The following is a 13821-nucleotide window of genomic DNA, read 5'->3' on the forward strand; positions in this document are numbered from 1 at the left end:
GAGAGTGATAAAAAAATAATTCCTGGATCTGCCACTTTAATTGGATCCGCCTCAAAATTTAATGAGTTCTTCCGTGGCCCATGGCTGTCCCTCCGCCCAGTGAGGTACAAATCAGTTCAGTGTTTTTTACGTAATACTGCTGACAAATATACAAACAAACCAACAAACAGACTCAGGTAAAGACATAACTTCTTTGGCGGAGGTAATGATAGAAAGCTGTATTTATTTTCTTTCATACAAGAAATGCAGCTGCTTGCATAGCATAACACATTTTATTAACTGTCAACCAGAATGAAAAAGTGTTAAAGAATTAGACAATTGTGTTATAGACACTTTCAAATATATTGTCTTTTAAACTGTTTTCCCCATCATTTCTTATCAGTGACTGTAACAGCAACAGAAACTCCATTGCCTCCTTCACCAGTATCTGCAGCAGCCACTGTAGCTCCTACGTTCACAGTGATGAGATGGACTCAGGTACACAACTGCGACACACTGAACACAAGCATTATTCCTCCTCCACATAACAGTGAAGTGACAGTATTTGGCAAGTAGAAGAATATAACTTAAGGAATTAAACAGTTATGAGTCGTATTTACTGTATAACGTGTACATACTGTATATGGCTATACTGTATTGGGACTGTGTGACAGTGAGAAAGAAATCCAGAGTTCCCAGATTGGTATCATAATTTATAACCTCAGTCAGCCACAATGTTTCAGGATAGTCCCGTAAGTGACAGGTTGTGATTGCAATCTAACTGAATGATTATACCTCTCTGGAAGGCGAGAACAAAAAAGCCTGAAGTTGAATCTAATTGGATATGACGGGCGTTTGGCCACACATCTCAGCTGGATTTGTCATTAATGTCTTACACAGCTGTGTATCCTGTCAAATATCCTTTCCCACTACCTCTTAGGATGTCTCTGTCACACACACACAACTATACACACACTTCACAGCCACGTATAATGTCAGACATCTACTCTTTTTCTTCATGCTAAGACCTAAGAACAAATACATTTGAAAGAAAGGCAATAAACAGACATACATACTGTATTTGCGATCATATATGTTTTGACAACACACAATAATTGTGTTTAATACAGTACATTTGTGGACTAATGCTGACAAATCTTAACTGCAACTCTGCAGGAGATGAGATGCCATCCAGTGTGTGGCTCTCCCACGATAAGCAGAAGAAACTTCACAGCTTCCTGGAGCATCTGTTTAGCCAGGTGGGTCAGTGAACATCTGCACAGATGTGATTAATGTGACTTTTAGTGGGAAGCCTAAAAAAAATTTGAATCTTTTTTTCTTTATTCATCTCCCGAGGAATACATTCAACTCATCTGTTATCTTGTCAAGGTGGAAGTTCAGTAATTGTGTCGTCTAATTGGATTGTGTGATACATTTCAATTGGCACTGATTTGATTGGTCTTTTACCCACGTGCAAGCTGTATCAGCCCAGTTAAAAAAAAAGCTCATCATCATCAGAATTTGACTGAGATTTTCCAACACAAAACAATTATTATATTTCATGTGCAATTCAGTGTTTTTAAAGGTTTTTGTATTTAAACCTTTGTGTAGGGAGAACAGGAATCATATGGGGTTTTTTTTTTTTTTTCATGTCTTGTTTTTTTTACCTCATGCTCAGGAAGAGCAAATCGTGACTGCCTTGGGTTGACCCTTGACCTTTTCCGAGACCTTTGAAGCAAAGGTTGGCCATATCTGATTATGCCGTTACACCATCCACGAGAAGTTTTATGCGGATGTCTCCATCGACAGTGGAAAAGCAGAAAAAAAAAAACTGTGCTTTGCTGTCTCTGCACTTTTAGGCTGCTTCCTGTCATTTGTTTTATTGTAGAGCAGTTTCCCCAGCTTTGTTTACACACTGCATAGCAAATTGTATTCACTGGAACTCTGTCAGATAGTGTGTGTGTGTGCTTTTGTGTTACAGAAAGAGCAAGAGAAGCAGGTGTTGGTTATGTTTGGGCAGCAGTTTTTGCTTCCCTCCTCATACTTTCGATCGTGGCTTGGTGGGGATCTGTGCCGTGTAAGTGCCACGACTTGACCCTTGTTCTTTCTTCAGGTGGACTCAATCACCAGCATGCTGAGAGGAGCAGTGGTGGCTCGGGCGTTCGAGCAGACCAAGTGCTTCACACCTGGAAGAGGGTTACAAGGTAAAACACCAGGACTGTGATCTACCCCTGGCTGTGAAACACTCATCTCTCAGAACACAGTGCATCTACTCGTCAAACCATTTGATCAAGACATGTAAAATCAAAAATATTGATTATTGTCCTTTCAAAATATCTTACATTTTACTGTGGCTGTGTTTCCTGTGAGTCTTTATGCTGATGTGTAGCTCTGCTTCTTGCATCTTTCTGGGCTACACAGTGGGCCCAGGAGAAGAAAGATAATATTGGAGAAACTCCCGAGCCCAACCAGCACAGTACTGAGAGAAAACAGAACATATGCTGAAAATGTCGCAGCCGCCTGCGCATAGGGGCTGCAACTTCCTGTTGTGTAATATGTGTGTGTGCACAGATGTGATTGTAGAGACATGGTGTAACTGTAGGTGAATTCCAGGGCTTAAAAAAAAAAAGATTCCCAGCCGTTTTCTTCTCTCTTTATCCTTCCCTCCTGTTTCTTCACTACTTTCCCCTTTCATTTATTCCAGTGCTCTTTTCTCAGAAGCACTTTGTAGTGTTGAAATGGCACCGCTTAGTTTTGCATACTCATCTCCACCCGTTTCTTCTCATTATAGTGCTACTTAAAAGTCGATGGAAAAAGTGACCCCATAACAGCTTTTGTGCTCGCGTGTTATCTGATAATTTTGTTTTCGCTTTGTTTTCATTTGCCACCTAACCTCATCTTGGCCTTGGTGTTTAACCACAGTGGTTATTGTTACATTTTATCTCTCACAGGAAAACGTAGGAAATGTTGCTGGAAGGGGGGCCCTAAATATATCCTTATCATTTCCCACTACAAATACAAACTAGCTTTCGGTGCCCTTTCATGACCCATGGAGCTCTGTTCAGATGACTCAACCCATTTTGAAGATAAGATAGAAGAAAACTATGCTCAAAAGCAACAATTGTTTTCTTTCTCTTTCTTTGTAAGTGGTGTAAGCATGCTTCCCAGACGTCGCAAGGATGATAACTGGATGTTTTGCACCAGTGTGGTCGGTATTGTACTATGTAAGGCGTTTCTAAGCTCTGATATGAAAAACCTTGCATATTTTATGTCCTTGAATGTGACTTTAATAGAGTGTGATGACTAAAAGCTAAAGAGCAGATTACCCAGTTATTCTGTGTGTTATGATAAGTAAAGCCTCAGTGGCACACTCTCCTGTCAGGCTGTCCTCAAGTGAGTGCAGATATGCTTGAACTTAAAATAGGTCTGGTTTTTGTGTGTGTGTGTGTGTGTGTGTTTGTGTACATGTGTGTGTTTGTATGCATAAATGCCCTCAGGAGGAAAATGAAGGCCTTGATCAGAGCTGATCCACCTCAACTCCAGTAATGTGTGTGGTTGATAACACAGCAAACAGGATTATCTAACAAGTGGAGCATTCCTGCATCTGATCTCTCACTCTCTCTGTCGCCCTCAGACACACTCTCACACACTCTCACACACAAACACACACTCCAAAACCCCTTGACGCCTCTTTTAAACAGCCACCTTTCTATCACAGATGGAAAGGTGGCTTCGTCTCCAGAGAAAACTTTATTACAAACCATTACTATCTAGTTTTTAGAGGGGTTGCTTCAGATTGACAGGGTTTTTCACTTGTGTTTTGCCACTGCAAAGACGAGATGACAAAAATATTAGATTGCAGCCAGTCGAAAACTGGTGGTCTGTGGGATCGGCTTGGTTCTGGGTCTGAGTGAACTATAATTTTGCTCAGAAATAGAAGACATAGATGAGAAGGAGAGAGGCTGACATGGAAAGAAAAGGAAAATGAGCCTGATGTGAAGGAGACTGAGCAAGAAATAGAGGAAAGAAAGCAAAAGATGAATAGAGAGGATTTATAGGAGAGGAAGACAGTTAAAGAAGAAAAAGAAAGAGAAAAGAAAAGAAAGATTCAGAGGAGTATAATTTATTAGCAACAGTTATCTTTTCTGATTTCCTTTTTATTAAATAATCTTTGTTGACAGAATAATCAATCTCTTAAATACTTTGTGTTGTAGAGTTTGATGTGCTCTGACTGCTTTAGCAAAGTGATGGAAATTTTATGATGGCAATAAACATCTGTGAATTGAGTTGACTTGAGAGTCAGGGAGAAAGCAAGCTGGAGGGGTGAGAGGAAAGAGCTCACAGGTTAGTCATGATGAGATTAAGATATTTTGTATTTTGGATGTGGAGATCATAAAGGAAAATGCATCAGGGGTTGAATTAAATAATGAAATCTGTATTTGTGAAGTAATTTATTTCTTATTAATGCAAAAGGTGGGAAAAAAAACTTTCTCTCTGTGCAAAATGTGCTATATTCTTTGTGTATGTCTGTGTGTGTCAGAGTTTCAGCAGGAGATGGAGCCCAAGGTCAACTGCACCAAGAAGTTGCGTCTCCACGTCAAGCAGGATCCTTGGAACCTTCCCAGCAGTGTTCAGACCCTCACACAAACCATCGCAAAATATGTTGAAGGTCAGCGTGTACCTGAATCACCCGAAACACACAATCACATCCAGTATTTAGCGTGGAAAAAAATTCCCGGCTTGCGAGGTATAGTACATGAAATTGACCGACTCTCCAGTGCAAATCATCACACTTCTGCGATGCAATAACAACCTCTGTTATAGTACTGTAGGCACAGGTTGAACCAGACCACTAACCTGCCCTGCTCTGTTGAAATTTCAAATCTACAACCGTCTGGGGATACATAAATTGGAGCCACAGTGTTGGAGCTGAAAACTAGCAACTTAAAAAGTTGCAGAGCTGCACTCTGTGAGATTCCCTTGATTTTCTTTTTTTTTTTTTTCTTCTTTTTTTTTTTCCAGAGTCCGGCCTCATTTATCCCCAATGGGAGTGTGTGGTTTTGTGATTATTGGCACGCAGATTGAATACACAGACACATATGTACATACTACCACAGGCAAACATATATAGATACAAACAGCCCAGACCCAAGGCAGGCCACATGACACTCCTGGGAAAGGTGAGCTGGCGGTCACGACTGAGAGAGTACAAATAAGCACAGTTAATATTGATGTGCAGCTTGGCCTGTGTACACCACTTTTTTCCCTCTTACCTCTCCCCATGATGGCTTTTTCATGCAGTGCGGCGTCCTGCCAACCTACCCAGAGCTCTGATATGACTATAAACAAATGTGGATTTATGTTATTATCTTGGCTGCTTTTTATGATGTTGTGTTTTTTTTTTCTTCTTATATGTGAAGATAAACAGCTGGGATGGAGCAGAAGAGTTATACAGCATTGTCCTATTTATGACTTTATGGGGTTGAGTTTCTAGTAAAGGTCATACTTTTGCAGTCAAGGAGAAAGACTCTTTGGAAGTTGATATGAAGTTGTTCACTGCCTCACAGGATTGCTTTTTTTTTTTTCCAGAGGTGAAGACACGGCTGCTTTTGGTCTTACTACAGTATACAGGTTTGTCTTACCTTCCTCTTAAGCTCAATTAAAACAAAATGTAAAAAAAACCCAACAAAATAAAAATCAAATAAACATGACTAAAAGAGGAAAAAAGAAAAGGAAGGAACAAGAAAGCAAAGGATTAAACATTCAGCAATAATTTTCCAACATTATTTGTATGGTATCTTTTCATTACAGGCACTAAGAAGTATTGCAGTACTTACCAACACAAAACCATAGTTTGGGGATAGTAATGCTCCTAAAAAGACCACATATCAGTTTGTTAAATACACATATGAGTAGATTTTGTGACGCACAAATGCAGCACCAGTTGAGAAGAAAAGAAGAAAATTTCTGTCTGAGTTTCATGTTTCCGTGAGCATGCAGAGATCTTAATAATGACATAGATATCAAGCATTTGCCTCTGGTGACGTGCTCTGTCTTATCACTTTGCTCTGTTTGTAGTCGTTTCTTTACATAAATCCATACAAATAAAGTTTTAAAAAGTAGCACCAGTCTATGAGATACACCACCAGACTTTGACAGCTCAAATAAATACTGACCGTCTATGCAGTTGCTTGCACTTGCACTAGGCTGACAGCACATCTGAACTGCCAGCACTTTAGTATACTATAAAGTATACTGATGAAATTAGGTTATGTTATGTTCCTTTACTTACCTTCAGTAATCACAAATTGTAAAAAGAAAAAGTAGAAAAGGGTAGATTTTTTTTAAAGGTGGTTGTTGGATTGGTTAATAGTGTCAGAGAGTTTGGGGTTATTCTTTATGACACATTATTCATTTCTGAGGGGTTCACGAACTCATTTTTAACTCTGTGGATTGCTGAACTTTTTCAGGGGGCCTATTTCTCAGGAAATTATGGCAGCCAATTATTTTCCACATGGGCACACCTGTCATTTGCTCTCATTTTTTTCTGATACAATATTTAATACCCAGCTGATTAAAAAATAAAGCAACCAAGACTTTTTGTCACCTTACTGAAAGCTTAAAAGTTGCCATAGTCTCTGAGCCTGACCTAAAAAAGTCTGTTTAATTACCATAACAAACTCACTCCACTTATTTCTGTCACTCCTTTTCTTTTAACCTTTTTCCTTACTGCTTTACAACTCAGTTCATCTTCACTCACTCAGGTTTCGTCTTTCATCTCCTCCTCACTGCTCCTCTCACTTACTTTTACTGTTTGTACTTTGCCTCTTTTATATCATGGATTTCCTCTCAGTCTCATATCCTTTTGTTTTCCCTTTAGACTCCGAGATCCAGTTGCGTCGGGATATGGTGTTCTGTCAGTCTCTAGTTGCAGCTGTCTGTGCCTTCTCCGAGCACCTACTGGCTGTCCTCAACCAGGTAAATTACACTTGTCTTGTTTGGGATTGGAAATTATACAAAAACAACATAGACTGAAACGTTTATTTTTGTTTGATTTTTTTTTTTTCTCAGCTCACTGTTAAGTTTTGTTGTGTCCACTTTCAGTTCCACAATGTAGGCAGGGAGCCAGACCAGGACAGCTCGGACCCACAAGACTTTCAGGAGGCTCAGGAAGCCAGCCGCCGTTGGCTAGAGCAGATCGCCAGTGCTGGGCTGCTCTTCCACTTCCAGTCCCTGCTCTCCCCCAATCTGGTGAGCACCAGACCAATCTCAGCTTTCAGTTAATCTGCTTTCACAGACACTCTAAAACAGGAGTTGCTGTGTGTGTGTACCCATATGTATTTTGTCTAAACTTACCATTCAGTACATAACATAGAATACAAAGTCTTGCAACAAACATATAGAGACTTTATCTTTGATTCTAACTTGAATCAAGACTATAATTTTATATTTTTCCTCTACACCATCCAGAGTGTGTAGTACTCACATTCTGTTATAAGGCTGGTAATGGTGAGGTACAGCTAAGCAAATGCGGTGGGATCTACCGTTGAGACGTTTGGATTTTCAATAGATCATCAATCAAGATGCCACCACCCGGCTGCACAGTGGGCACCGAAAAAAAAAAATCACTAAAATGTGCTTAACACACAGTCTGCCCACAGTGACTGTGTATGGATGTGGTCTGAATCGTTGAGGTGTGCCGCGGCTGTGCAGAGTCAGTTCCCACAGCCGACCTCCATCTTGTATTACCCAAGTAACAGACAGCTTCACCATCTTATATATTGTTGCTGTTTAAGCTGGAGCTGCCGTCTGCTGATGTTGTGGGAATATTTTGAATGGCCAAACACTGAAAACACAAACTTTCAGGCAAAAACAGAAAATGATCTAAATAATAGATGGTCAACCTCTGTGGAGTTGACTGAAAGTGATGAGCACAGAACTGTCAATCTCAGTTTATTTGTGGCTTTCTCTTCAAACTGTTAGCTTTCATCAGTTATTCCCACAGAAATGACTGGGCTGCTACCAGAAGCAATTAGACTAATAACTTTTAACTAAACTCACTGTAAAAATGGTTGTTCAGGCTTGTCTCTCAGATTCTGAACCACTGGACATGGATTTACTTAGAGATAGATAAGCATCATGATAAATAAACATATACACATAACATAAATATATAGCATATCTGAAATTTAATTCAATGCAAAACACAATCTGTCTGTTTTGGAAAGGTTGTGCCACCAAAATACTCCTCCATTCTAATTCAGCCTTGAAAATGATAAAATTAACAAACAAATGTATGAGTTGTTTTTAATTCATATTAAATGAATATAATCTATGATGTTGAGTAGTGTATATCGATGTGAAAAATCAAGATCCCATCTCATTTTGGAAAACTTGGACCATACCCAGGCTGAAGTAGTCGTCTTTTGGTTTGTTTGATGTCAGTCTGGTCTGTTCTCTTATATGAATTGAGGCCAGTGCAGTGGAAAGGCAATCTAGAGAGTTCATTATGAACAGCCACTGTGGATTGCTAAAAATGAGCTAAGACCTCACTGAGATAAGACCTCACTGAGATCCATATTAACCTTCCCCTCTAAGATTTTTTTAATCGCTTCAGAGGTGTCTTAAAGTAAGTTAGAGGGACAGAAACTAAAATTTGAGTTGCTGCAGGACTGTAGATGTATTCTTTAAAAGCAGTCATTTCCTTTTCTGCTCGTTGCATCATCAACCACATAGAAAAACATTTTTTATTGGAAGGAGCATTTTGATGTCGTTTCTATTTCTGTCTCCTGTCACTGGGAATTAGAAACAGAGGAAGTGCTGTAAAAGTGTATTTTGGATGACCGTTTATTTAGGTTAGAGTGTGCAGCTTACATCAGGTCCCCAGAAATCGATGACGCTTTCCTCCCTTCCTTGCTGCCATGCTGTCTCTCACTTTCTCTCTGTGTCTCTCACCCTCCCTCTCTCTCAAGACATTTCCCTTTCAAGCGTCCCTCTGGAACAAAACAGGGTTTCAGTGCCTGCAGGTGGTTCCAGTGAAATCTCAGCACGCTCCTGTTTTTTTTTTTTGTTTTTTTTAGGGCATCACATGAAAGGCAACATGAGATGAGGACTGGATGCTGTTGCCGTGTGTGTGTGTGTGTGTGTGTGTTTGAATGTTTGGGATTTTGTGTAAACTGAATGTGTGTATGTCAGGGGCGTGTGTTTATGTGACGCCCTTTGAGATAAACTTGCCCACACACAGCAGGCGTCACTTGGCAGGGCAGCGGGTCCCCCTCTTTCGCATGTTGGACCATCTCAAATGTGTCTTTAGAAAAAGGCCCTAATCCTCTTCCACCACTGCTGTGTTTATCCCTCTGCATGTGGTGGATAGAAAGAGGAAGAAAGAGAAGGGAAGAGGGGGTGACAGAGGAGCGCGGAGCATCACAATCCGAAATGTTCGAGCTCCGCTATCTCTGTGGCCACGAGCAGATGTGTGTTTGTGTGTGAGGATGCTGAGTGGATGTTTGAAAAAGGAAATGTGTGCACATACACACACACACATTTGGGGATATAAACAAACACAAACAAGCTAAAGCAAACATAAAAACAGACAATCTCATCACAGAGCCTGGCCCCTACATTGTTCATAATGCAATATGACCTCCAGCAGTTTGGTTGGAGATTTGGGTGTCTCATGCAAGTAGCTGCTAATGTAGCCTCAAGTCGCTTGCCTCAAGTGGAGGTCTGGTAACCTCATTTATTTCTAACAGATTTTCTTCATTTTCAAATGTGCAGCCATCTAAGCTAAGTGACAGCACTTAAGGCATTTTATCAGTTTTGGGCAGCTTCCTCCGAAACCACAAAAGAGCTCCCCTTTTTATTTGTCATCTGTGTGTAGCTACTTTTACAAATTAAATATCTGAATATTCCGAGGATTTCCTCCTCCATTGCACTCTTACTAGTATGTTTTCTTCCTCTCTTCAGACGGATGAGCAGGCCATGTTGGAGGACACTCAGGTGGCCCTAATTGATCTGGAGAAGGTCACATTCTACTTCCAGCAATTTGAAGGGGAGCCGCTGGTGGCCAGTATGTACTCCGACTCTTTTAGCTTACGTTTGATGGCGGCTTCTGCTGAGAAGCATCATTACAGCCTCCTCACTGCTAAATTTTATGGCATTTAAGTAAAGTTTTAAACTGTGCTCTGAATTATGCCTCTCCTCCCCTCTCCTCCCCTCCCCTCTCTTCTCCTGTGACAGACATGCCCATTTCATACCAGGTGGAGGGCACTCGGCAGGCCTTGAAAGTTTGCTTCTACCTGGAGAGCTTTTACTTCTCCCAGCTGCCTCACAGGCTGAAGAACGGAGGAGGCATCAAGATCTACCCTGTGCTGTTCACACAAGGTACGGTATATGTGGTTGGAGACCTTGATGTCAGTATGAAGAGATGATGGTAAACACTGGCAGATAGATGCATATACAGTGACATTACCACATTAGCTTTCACTCTCTTCATTTGATCCCTCTCTAGCTCTGGAGAGTATGGAGGGATACTACTACAGAGACAATGTTTCAGTGGAGGAATACCAGGCTCAAATCAATGCCGCCTCATTAGATAAGGTCAAACAGTACTACAAGAGACTGAGGTATGTAATATGACATATACACACAGATATTACTTTGAGACTACACATGCTGTCTGATTTTTTTTTTTTTTTTTTTTTTTTTAATCTAATGTTATTCAAGATGACCCCCCTTTCATTTGGGCTTGGCTCTCAATGCCCAGCAGGGCCTCAAGGTGATTGGCTGAGAGAAACACAGCGGGAATGTTTTATGATTGGTTGCGAGCACACACAGCAGGGGCAGCAGTGATTGGATGAGAGTGCCCAGCATGTCACCGGTGCTGATGTAGTGCTTCTGTACAGCTGCTGCACTCCGTTACCTCACACCCCATTGGTTTGCTGCACACTGGAGACCCTCTGTGATTGGCCAGGCGTGGATAATTTAATGAGGTGGAAAGAGATACGAAGAAACAGACACTTCTGGGAGCTGAAAATAAGGGCTTGACTTTATCTAATCTCCTGAATGTATGAGTGAGTGTCAGACCTATACAGTGCGCTGTTTGAATATCAATGTTGTCTCATGTTAGATGCTACCTTGTGATTTCAGAGACTGAAAATCACACTTAAACCAGCTTTGTATAAATGGATGTCTGTGCAAGACACATTAAGAATTAATACTGAGAAAATCTTAGAGACTGTGTAATTAAGAAGTAAGATGTGGCTTTTGCAAAATGTCCTCTATTGGTGTTAGTGCAGATCTATTTGGATTACAAAGCTGAAAGCGTGAAAGATCTATAGACACACACACCTGATCCCCTTGAAGTCTGTTAATTGGACACTCTGTTATCTTAGATCGAAGCCTTTTCTCTGTCTGTATATTTGATTTAAGGCCCGACTCAGTTGCCAATGAACTGCAGATACTGTAATCTCAAGATTTAACAGTATAGACTGATGCCACCTTGGTTAATAGAAAGAATCTGTCATACTCATGGAAGGTATTTGAAACCCGGCCCAGAGTATGTTTCCCTCATCCAATACCTAGGAGGGCGACAGGTGGACACGTCGGCACGGGATAAACATCTGCTGCTGATTGTGTGGATAATTAAACGCAGAACAGAGCTCATAGCAAAACTTCATTTTGTTATTTAGGGACAATCTGCTTTGGGGGAGTTGAATGATTTATGGTTCAAGCAGCCATGTGCCACATCGGCGATGACCCACCACAACAAAGCATTAATTTTGCTGGGATTGCTTTCTGCTGAGAGTTTTTAATTTGTTTGTAGCGTTTAACGTGATGAGTGAAAAGAATTTCAAGCATTCATTTCTGTGTGCGTCGGATTTCCCTGAGCACAATTGAGAAACAAATTGTATGTGGTCATTTAATCTTTCTGTGCCTTTCCAACTGTCCTTCCATCTCTTTGTGTGATAATATTGTCTGCCTGATCTTCTGGGATTCCACAACCTTTTAATAGTAGAATATTGGCATTTTTGGGCATCTCTTTCATTTTATTGAGTCCTTGTTTGCAGGCTGCAGTGTGGTCTTTATTGTCAGTCTCTAAAATGTCACTATTCTAATTTAGATACCACAGGGAAAAAAGACATAACACCTGGAGCACCTTTTAAAATGAAATTATCCAAATAAACTTGGTGTGGGTTAAAGTGCATATCAAGTGTATGACTATGGCTGGAAATCAGCCATGTAGTTCAGAATAGCCTGTATGCACGTGTATTTTTCATACGGTTTGACCTGTACAGAAAGAGTCTAATCGAATTGACAGCAGAGGCTCCAGCAGTAACACGGAGCAGATGTTTGCTGACAGGCAAGCGAGCGAGGCTGGTGATTTGGGGAGCATTAGGGGTGCTGGGTAGGGATGTGGAGAGGCAGTGTGCTTCACAACCAGAGTGAAGCTGTTGGAGACTGTACTCTTCTCAAATAATCAGTCTCCTATTCAGCAAAACCTGTCCTAGCCCAAAACTGCAGATCAGTTCAGTTTAAATCCGACCAGCTCTTTGAGCTCTCAAGACAGTTGTGAGGTATTCCACTGTGTATATACTATAGTCCAGTGAGGGTGAATACAAATATAGATATAGATATAGATATAGATATAGATATATAGATACAGCAAGTTTGAGCAGGAGTTTGCTCACAATTTGCAATTAAATACAAATGTGAGGTACTTTCTTTAGTATTTCCATTTTATGCTAATACTGTACTTTTCACTCCCCTGCATTTATCTAACAGCTGTATCTACTCGTTATTTTTCAAATTAAGATTTTATTTGATTAATGTAAAAAATATGATGCGGTATTATAGAATAAAAACCACCCTACGGTATTTAAAATAGCTCAAATTAGCCCCACTTCAGCCAGCATTTTACAGTAAAATGCTCTTTGTGGCACATAATAATGCATCATTAAAAATAATGCGAAAATATAATATATAATAGTATACCATTCATTGACTGATTGTTTCAGGTGTAGGGCTTTCCACATCAATCTCCATGTAGTACTTTAAATTTAACATTGCGGTTGAGTCGTTCATGTGCACATGGAATAACAGAGTGAACGCTAGAAAAACTTTAGCAGGCGACTTGCACCACACAGAGTATTTCCTTGTATCAATTGTAGTAAATTAAATATTCCCAGCTGGTTTTTCAACAGTCAGTGAATACGCCGTCGCTCTCGAGTTGACATTACCAGTAGTTTTCTTTTTCTCTTTCCGACTGCCATGTGTCTTTCGGCTGACCACAGGCCAGGCTGTGATGTCACTCCTCTCTCCACTGCAGCGTTCCAACCTCAGGCACCTCGTTATCCTTGGAGCACGGCCACGGCAGTGTTGGGTTAAACCCACACTACGGGCAGGAGCCAGAGGCTGACTGACTGACAGAAACAGCACAGTACACCCAATACTGAACTGAGTGAACTGCAGGGCTGAGATTCTCAGAACGTTTTCATATCATCAACACCCTAACAGACTCCCATTTACACCTCAGACCCACATATGCATGTGGGAGTCCCGCAATGTTGTTCTTAGAAGTTGAAATCGGTTTTATTAACATTGCATGAGGAGAAATAATAGTGATGAAAGTGAATATTTTCTCTAACGAATGCCATCATTCTTTGCATTTGGTTAAATGAAGAGAGGAAGAAAGTTGCTCATTATTCTGTGGTCAAGAAGACGTGTTTTTTCTGTGGATACAGTTGTGTTTTTTGGGGGGTTTGTGTGTCTACAAGAACTTGCTGTTTTGTCTTGTCTTTGTCTTGCCCCTCCACTGACGCCTTTACTAGCGTGCGTTGTGAG

General features: G+C 40.6%; 1 protein-coding gene across 1 annotated transcript in view; it reads left to right on the plus strand.

The window, feature by feature from the left end:
* The window catches only part of prex2 (phosphatidylinositol-3,4,5-trisphosphate-dependent Rac exchange factor 2), an 86896-nt gene that overhangs the window by 56089 nt on the left and 16986 nt on the right, over nt 1-13821 (plus strand). The window contains exons 27-36 of the mRNA XM_041065593.1: nt 383-477; nt 1156-1238; nt 2093-2183; nt 4520-4648; nt 5569-5610; nt 6860-6957; nt 7084-7230; nt 9946-10048; nt 10219-10362; nt 10490-10604. Coding sequence (XP_040921527.1) covers nt 383-477; nt 1156-1238; nt 2093-2183; nt 4520-4648; nt 5569-5610; nt 6860-6957; nt 7084-7230; nt 9946-10048; nt 10219-10362; nt 10490-10604 — 1047 coding nt within the window. The remainder of the gene's footprint in view (nt 1-382; nt 478-1155; nt 1239-2092; nt 2184-4519; nt 4649-5568; nt 5611-6859; nt 6958-7083; nt 7231-9945; nt 10049-10218; nt 10363-10489; nt 10605-13821) is intronic.

This window comes from Toxotes jaculatrix, chromosome 20, assembly GCF_017976425.1.
Source record: "Toxotes jaculatrix isolate fToxJac2 chromosome 20, fToxJac2.pri, whole genome shotgun sequence".
In the NCBI taxonomy this organism is placed as follows: Eukaryota; Metazoa; Chordata; class Actinopteri; family Toxotidae; genus Toxotes; species Toxotes jaculatrix.